At 33.4% G+C, this 9,082-nt stretch overlaps 1 protein-coding gene across 1 annotated transcript; it reads right to left on the reverse strand.

Annotated features, from left to right (window-relative positions):
• Positions 1-2,300: 2,300 nt before the first annotated feature.
• On the reverse strand, positions 2,301-5,871 carry LOC18096191 (putative wall-associated receptor kinase-like 16). The gene is given in 4 exon segments (XM_024594103.2): positions 2,301-3,716; positions 4,607-4,774; positions 4,963-5,148; positions 5,151-5,871. Coding segments are annotated over 4 exon segments (2,241 nt in total). The 5' UTR covers positions 5,842-5,871; the 3' UTR covers positions 2,301-2,520.
• Between the last annotated feature and the right edge of the window lie 3,211 nt (positions 5,872-9,082).

Genomic DNA, 9,082 nt, shown 5'->3' on the forward strand with positions numbered 1-9,082 from the left:
AAAATAAAGTTCCAACGGACTCCAGAGTTAGTTCTCTCTGTTGTTTCCTATTCATTTGTTTTTATTTCATTTTCTCTCTCGGTCCATTATAGCGTCATTCGCATTAGTCCTCTTAGTTGTCTAATTATCTTTTTTTTGGGACTCATCTGACTGGTATCAGAGGGGACGTCAGCCATAGGAGCCCAGAGCCAGAGACCGAATGTAGATGGCTGTCTTAGAGAGTCTGAAACCATCGCAGTTCAACTTCTCCATGCGAATGAACATTCCTGCCCTGTTTTGACTATTCAAACTCTACAGCCTGAAAAGAGTCCAATAACTCATGTTACATAATACCAAAAGTATCTTTTATTATTATTTATTTTATTTAAAATGATTTACAAAATTCATTCTTTTTTATATTTTATATTTTTTTAGTTTTTTATTTTTTTAATTTGATCCAATTTTTTTGATTATTATTTGTTTTGCTTTGAATCATTATCTCAATTAAATTTGTTTTTCAACTTCATTACTCAATATTAGATTTGATTTTATTTTTATGTCAAATTTAATTCTTATGTTTTTAATTACTATGCTTTTTACTTTGGTAAATTTTTTAGATTGAAATATTTTTTTTCAATTTCTTCCTTAAATATTAAATTGATAGAAAATTGATATTTTTTATTGAAACTGGATCTAGAATTTCATTGGTTGCAGTTCTGAAAAATTAACTCAAGTTTAAAAGATTTGTCTGAGTTTGTTTGGTTTTTTTTCTTTATTTATACTCAAGTTTTTTTTAATTTTATCATTCATAATTTATTTATTTCTTAAATTACATCTTTAATTCTTTTATATTTTTTAAATTTAGTTCCAAAGTTAATCTAACTTGAGATATATTAAGATCCAATTAGGAAGAGCATAAAGGAAGGAAAAAGAAAAATATAAATTGTCCTACCAGGTTAATATATTATGGTTGTGTCCATTATATGGATTGTAAATTTCACATGTTAACTCAGATCAGTATAATATGTCGTTATTTTTTCATTTCACTCCCAATTTTTTTTTATGATTTAATGCTTTGACAATATATTGTTTCATATTTAAGCTAGAGCTAGGTAGAGGTTAAAACAATGATGGCATGGATTTGTTTTTAACGATACCACCATTTAAATGAGGTAACTAGTTTGCTCTTGGCCCCTATAAGTCCAACAAGCCACATTAATTTTTTATTATTAATATATATTGTGGTTGACTGATTTAATCTAATATAGTGGTCAAGTTTTTTTAATCATCATTTCAAATATTTTATCCAAATGCATAAAAAAATAACGACATATTTTTTATGCAATAATTAGCTTTTGATCTGATTCACGGTGAAACGCGAGCACTACACCTAGTTCATACTAGATGGGGGTGCTGTATAGATGAAGAAAAACTTTAGTTTTGAGCTGAAATATTGATCCGTGTATTTAATATAATAACTCTATAATTATATATTCTAGAAAATATTAAAAAAAAAACTTTAACACTAACTTAAGATTGCTTTGGGAAGCTAGGAGGAAGATGTTTTTATAAGATTTTTTATTTTTTCTAGATTTTTTGGTATCATTATTATTTGATTTTTTTTTTTGTTATGCCACTAATAAATTCCTTCTTGCAGATCTTTTAGGGGGGGGGGGGAAATAGAGGTCGAGCCTTAGGTTCCATTTTATTTTTAAATACATGATGTGATAGATGCACACGGACATAGAGCTCATGTCCTCATTATTTTGGATTCTTTTAATGGTTTTTAAACTTTAATTTTATTATCTTTGAATTGACAAGGTGGCTTTAGACCTAAGGTCCAAATTTAGTATATTTGATTATGGGCATAAATTGGGTTTTAATCCATAACTCATTGCTTCCCAATAAAGTTCCAATAACTTGCCTTCAATTTAGGTAACTGATTGCACTTCATCTCAGTTTTTAAATTATCTTATTTAAGATTAGATAAAAAAAATGTTCAATAATTTCGAGAGAGATGATAATGGATGTTCAAGAGTTTGAGTTTATGCTATATGCATACTTTATTTATTATGCTGAAGTTATTAGCCCTCGTTTCTTTCTGTTTCAGGTAATATCTAATGAAGAAAGAATATGTTGGAAAAACGAGTCAGTATTAGATTATTAACAGCTCCTAAGCTTGCATGTGTTCTCAAGAAGAAAGGAATATGATAGCGCGTTGCCTGTTTAGAATATGCTTTTTCAGTGGTAAAATGGCATGCACCAGAATGTGTGCCCAGCAATATTTTTGCTTTCAGAAGGAGATCACCTGGAATATTACATTGCAAAATGGAGGTAGGATAAAGAGTTTTAATGCGGGTTGAATATTGGACATACTGTCAGAAATTCTTCGTCTTTTAAAATTACAGGACCACTATAACAAAAACAGAACTGGACTGAAATATAGAAAAGAAAAGAAAAGAAAAGCATTACCATGCACTGCTGGCGAGCTATTATTCAAAGCAAACTATCAAGCGAAGCTGTGACACTAGAATAAAATGTTCATCTGCCATCTCCTTGTGATTGCATTAAATATAAACTGTGATATCCAGCACTTGTACCAGCCATTTCCTCAGAACGAACAGTTTCCACTGATTCACCAAGCAAGTACTCTGTCTCTTTTACATCTGATTTGTCATTAGTCCAAGGATGTTTTGCAGATGTTCTCAGCCCCTCTAATTCCATTGCTACGTTCTTCATGTTGGGTCTTTCCTCTCCTTTTACTCTTAAGCACTTCTTTGCAATGTTGGCAACTTCCTTGAGCTGCCTAATATTATCCTGGTTCACCATGCAATCCTGAAGAATATGGACCAGGCGATCTTCTTTCAGTGCACAAAGAAAATACGATGATAAATTCCTCTCCCCCTCAGGCTTATGGAAGGAAATTGCCTTCATCCCAGTTAGTAGTTCCACAAGAACCACTCCAAAACTGTAAACATCACTTTTGTCCGTCAGTTGGCTTGTGTGCAAGTACTCAGGGTCCAAGTATCCTAGAGTACCTTGCACCATCGTTGACAATTCAACTTGATCCAGCGGAATGAACCTAGAAGTGCCAAAATCTGACACTTTTGCCGTGTAACTGTTGTCCAGGAGTATGTTTGTAGACTTGACATCCCTATGAATGATTGGCACAGAAGCTGCGGAATGCAAATATGATAGAACACCTGCAGTTTCAGAAGCTATCTTTAAACGGATTTCCCAGGTGAGGGCCGACACCTTACACTTGTCGTGAATGTGGTCATAGAGGGTGCCATTTGCAACATATTCATAAACTAGTAATGGGACTTCTGTCTCCAAGCAACATCCTAGAAGCTTCACCACATTCCTGTGATTGATTTGGTAAAGAACAACCACCTCGTTGATAAACTGCTCGATTTGGCTATGATCGATTGTTTTGGACTTCTTGATTGCAACAGTTCTTCCATCTGTTAAAGTTCCCTTGTAAACTGTACCAAAACCTCCACGGCCAAGAATTCTACTTTCATGGTACTTGTCAGTGGCTTTCTCGAGTTCTTCAGCTGAAAAGATTTTTGCCGTTTCTGTAACGGGTCCTTCCCTTCTTGATAGCTGCTGCTCCAGCATTAGACCACCATTTTGCCTAAAGAACTTCTCTTTGAGCTTCATTAGCTTCCATTTATTGTATCCCCAGTACAGCCAAGTAATTCCCATCAACAAAGATATCAGTCCCACTCCAGTTCCTACATGTACAGGGATGTTGAAACATTAATTTGTAATTAATTATGTACATTGAAGATATGAAAATGCGTCCAAATTGAGCAAGTATACCCGAATGGTTAAGATCATAGGGGGAATTGTTGCAATATTTTGCTTCTGTTTAGCGAGTAAACCTTTCGATTTAATAAGAAATATTTGAAATCATGTATAAAAGGTGGAGAGAAAATTTCCCATCAAGAAGTTCAGGTTGAAATGATCCCGCGGCAATATAGAATAAATTAAAAAAGAGTACATTTGTAGTGGATTTGACTTTGAAACGTTGTGGGCTTTGAAGTTCCAGAGTTTATATGGATCAAATTAGATTCCTCTCAGTTTTGTTTTCTGAAATACCAAGGGCTGCAAATTTGAGATGAAATAAATCTAGAATAGTGTCCGGATATTTCAAGTCAGTTTTGCATCGCCAGCTACTTCAAATTTTATTGATAAATAAATTCTAGCCAATGCTCTGACATCCGGTCAAGCATTTATCACAATACTTCTAAACAACTGCATGAATTTCAGTATATACTTTGAAAATCTAAAGATCCTGAAAAGAAAATTAACAAAAATCTACCCTCAATTCCTGCTACAAGAGGCCAGTATGAGTATTAAACTCAGGTCTCTGATGGAGGGAACCAAGTATTAGGATGAACTAGAAGTAGGGACTGTGATATAGTTTTAATAATACTGCCCATCACAGCCTCATCTAAATAACAAGAACTAAAAATTGGCACATGTATATATCCTATCCAAATTAAAAATGAGAAACCAAAAAAACCAACAGTTACCTTTAATGGCACATGAAAGATCTATACACAATAGTATGTACATGAACATCGGGATTGAAAATGATGAAGATGATATACGAACTTACCGACAGCGACCTGAATCACTGATGATCGATTGCGGATGCAGCGTTCTCCATCTATCCTCCCATCTCCATGGTACCCCTTGGGGCAAGAACATGTATAATTCCCTTCGGTGTCGATGCATGTGTGGCTGCAATTGTGGGCTACTTTTGGATCTGAACATTCATTAATGTCTGCAGAAGCATCATAAAGAGAAGCCTTTACGTAAAAGTATAGTAAATTCTCATAATTTCAAGTAATCCAATCTCGAAAATCAGATTAGAGATCTCCTCGAAATCAATTACAAATAATTTAACTTTCTCTTTATGTAAGTAAAAAATTATAAAAAAAAGGGATAAAATTAAGAAAAAGAAATGCATACTTTGGCAACCATTTGGGAGGTATGGATTTCCTTGATAGCCATCTAAGCATTTGCAAATGTACCCAGACCCATTTTCAGGGTCATGACATTTGCTCTGTCCTTGACATGCATTAGACATCTTGTTCTTTTCCAAGGTTTCGCAGTTATTGCGCCCAATACTCCAATCCACTATAATAGGAACCTTACTTGCTCCAAATCCGACAGGTTACTTGGAAAAAAGCTGAACCGCTTTTCTTCAATCATGAAGGCAAAGCTGCAAGGATTGAATTCCCAGATTCCCGTATGATTATTGTAACTAGACAAGCTCACGTCGAAGTACTTAATTCCTTTGGCAAGGGAGGTTTGGCAGCAACCAATTCCGGAGCATGTGTTTGGTACATATTTTTTGTTGCTACATTTGGAAAGGCATCCTACCAGGTATGTATCATTCTTGTCTTCTCGCCTACCTAGCATTGCAGCTAAAGTATCACAGCCGATAGCGACGAACACATTGTCAGTGTCAGAAAAAACGTACGGACCTTGGACGGGTAGGTTTATCCAGGGTCTGTTTCTCCTTGTTCGTGCACCTGCCCGATTATAGCAGTCCTTAGCTATATATTGCATGAGGCGTAGCTTCCCATCAAGGGTTATTTCTGTGACACTCAAGTTAGTATTTCCTATAAACGCTTTTGGAGGATTGAAAGTATGGTTGCAAGTTATGAGGAACTGAGGGTCGTAGTAGCAATCTTCTCCCGTGCCGAATGGATATGGGATACTAACATTCCCACATCTATCTTCTTGGCATCCAGGCTTCGCTATAGGAAGCTGTGTTGCTGCTGTAACTGCTGCTAACAACACTCCTGTTATTGTGAACTGGAAGGCCATTCCTCGAATTCTCATGACAGCTACTTTTCTGTTTAATTAGAATGGAGTCGGGTGGTGCAAAACTCACTGTGGCAGCTAGCCTTTTTTATAAAGCAAAGTACCACGATATTGGTCGATGGAAGACCAAATTATTAGCATTTTTTATAAAGCAAATAAATGGAAATTGTGAAAATAAAAAGATAGGAACTCGTGATCATTTGATTATCAAGATTTTGATATCATATCAAAGAACGATCTCAATTCAATAACTTAAGATGTTAATTAAAGTTTTAAAATATAATATATATTATTCTTGAACATAAAAGAGCGTGTGGTAGTGGACTTGCAAGCAAGAACTTACTAGAATTAAAGCTTTTTAATTCTATCAAGTTTTTGTATTTTAAAAGTATTTTTAAAATAAATTTAATTTTTTTGTTTCAAATTAATTTTTTTAATATTTTTATATTATTTTGATGTGTTGGTGTTAAAAATAATTTTTAAAAATAAAAATTATTATTTTAATATATTTTTAAATAAAAATATTTTTTTAAAAAAACTCATATTACCTATTGGACTATACCTATTACACTATGAAGTATCTTCTAAGTCAAGCCGTCTAATTTTAAATATGGAAATGTCAGTATATTTTTTCCTTGAAAAATCTCATTAAAAAATCCCCAAACTGTGAGGTTAATTTCACTTAGGTCCTGGTGTCTTTATAATTTCAAGAAATATCATGGCAAGTTAATTTTAAGAAATTGTATGGCAAATAAAGTGGATGTGTGACCTTGACTTGATAGGCATCTTTTCAAGTCAGCCAGGTTCCACCTTCACGGTCTAATCCTGCGGGGCCCACTTGTGGAATTTACATGCACCTGCCGTGTGGGAGAGGTTTGTGTACGAGTAGCTGTCTGCTGAAAATCATACGCTGGTGAAACAGTTAACGAATTATCTCACGCGTGACACAAACCCCTTTGAAATTAAAATCAACTGTTTTAGCCCGAAGGAACACTTGTTACTTGGCCATTGAACCTTTGCTAATCTCTCACAATCAACAAAAGTGAAAAGATTCTTGAAAAAAAATCGAGAAACAATCTCTAGTGGGGTGCTTTTATAGAGAATATGGTAGCCTGAAAGAAAGTAATGTGAAAAAGAAAACGTTTTTCTTTTTAAATAAAAAGTTGTCATTTCAACTTACTTTTACTTTTCCTACTCTCATATTTAATCCTTTTGTAAACGACCAAACTAAATTCTTCTCTGCAAAATCAAGAACTAAATTCTTGCTGATATTTAGCAGTGCAACATTCAGAATCTCACCAGCCTGATAAGCTAAAACCAAGCAACGAGTTCAAAGATCTCGTTAGACTAATAAACAAATAGCTTCGACTGGACGGGTTTCTTACAAGAATCAACCGAAGCATAAATCCGAGGTTGCCTACTCAATTTGAAGAGACGGTTGCGTTTCACGTTCAGGGGCTCTGCTTGGTTTTAATTAATAAAAATTGTAGATGAACTAATCGAAATATTATCTTAAGCTTTTTTTTGTGAAAAAAAAACATGTGTACAGGTATTAATTCTACAAAAGTATACAGTTCAGGAACTCCGTTGATTTTTAATCAATTCATTAAAAAAAAAGAAAAAAGAAGAAGCTCCAGCCGCAATCCAGCAAACATGAAACATCAACTATACAAGGAAACAAACAGATCCTTTCTTCTTTTATATATATATATATATATATATATATATATATAATATATATATATATATATATATATATATATATATATATATATATCTTCTTTTACAATCGATACAGAAATTCTGATCTAGTTGATCATTCTGAAACCAATAAATGAAACTGGTTAAGAAAAAAACTGAAAAAGAAACCAATTAATAATGAATATCCTCTTGAAGAGAAGAGAAAAACAAACAAAGAAAAGAAAGATTCGTATGAACAGCACAACAATTTAAGGAGGCATGCACACACAATTTCACAGAAATATAAAACAATCCAAGGAAATGAGAGGATTGTCGATGTCTTCCATGGGAATAGAGTCACTATCTTGTTGAGCTAGTGCTTCTTTCACTGCATCTTCATCTATCTTAGAGCTAATACGATGAATGCAAGTCTCTCTATTCCTCAGACAACAACTCAATTAGTCTGGGTATTTCATTCTCACGGATGTTTCTGTATTATTAATGCTTCAAAATTATAATTAATTTCTCCAGAAAATTTAAATGCGTTTAAGTCTCCTCTCTTTGCGAACCTGGTAAAGATTTTTTTGTCCCTTGCTTTGAATTCGATTAATACAAGACGTAGACAAGGGAGATATAACCAATTTCAAACGCGTTTCATAATTAGCAAGCCTAAATCAAAGGCTTAGAATTCGCCATTGCATAGATTTCAGAAAGAGCAAACGTGGTTTTAATTTTATACAATCTATAATCATCACCAGCAACTAAATTTAGCTTTTAAAAGTTCCTGCATGGCAAAAACCTGAGGTGCCAAAAATAATTGCTCCACTTTCATTCAAATTAGTTTGAGATATTATATATTTTTATTAACGCATATAATATTTACTATAATTTACTATAATTAATTATTGATCTTTTTTATTCACAATTATACTTTTTTAATTATTCGATATTAAAAAACACGATAATAACACTTACACATTAGTTCTTTTACATTAAAAAAAAATTATTTGACCTCCAGCAAGTCGAGTTGAATAAACATAATAAAACTTTGTTTTTTGTATTTATTGGCACAAATAATTCTTAATATATATTAATTAAGATAGGCTTTTTTTTATATTTATAATTAGGATAAAAAAACAAAATTTGAAAGCTTGCATATTTAATTTGTTTTGCAAAAAAAATTTATCTGACTGACTTCGCGGATATAACTAGTATATACACGAGGAATTGAGTTTTTTTTTTTATTAACGTGGGTGTTCGGACCAGCTTGCACGCACCTCGACTAATTCCACGGGCCCTGAAGTTAACGGCCATGTAAACCTCCAGTGCCCATCATATTAGCAACCATAAAGTTCAAACCTGAAATCACAGAAAGAACAAATTCTTTAATCCCAAACTCTTATCACTAGTCATTTACTAGTGGTGAGGGTACCCTTCTCTGCCTATTTGATTGTGATTGCTGCTTTTGATGATTCCTACTGATGGGTGTATTTATTATATCTTCGATATGCCTTTAATTTGATCCATTAGTAATCCCTGGACTACTGAGATTTAATTGGTGATTTCATTAGCTGAGAAA

This window comes from Populus trichocarpa, chromosome 2 (genome assembly GCF_000002775.5).
Source record: "Populus trichocarpa isolate Nisqually-1 chromosome 2, P.trichocarpa_v4.1, whole genome shotgun sequence".
NCBI classification, from domain to species: domain Eukaryota; kingdom Viridiplantae; phylum Streptophyta; class Magnoliopsida; order Malpighiales; family Salicaceae; genus Populus; species Populus trichocarpa.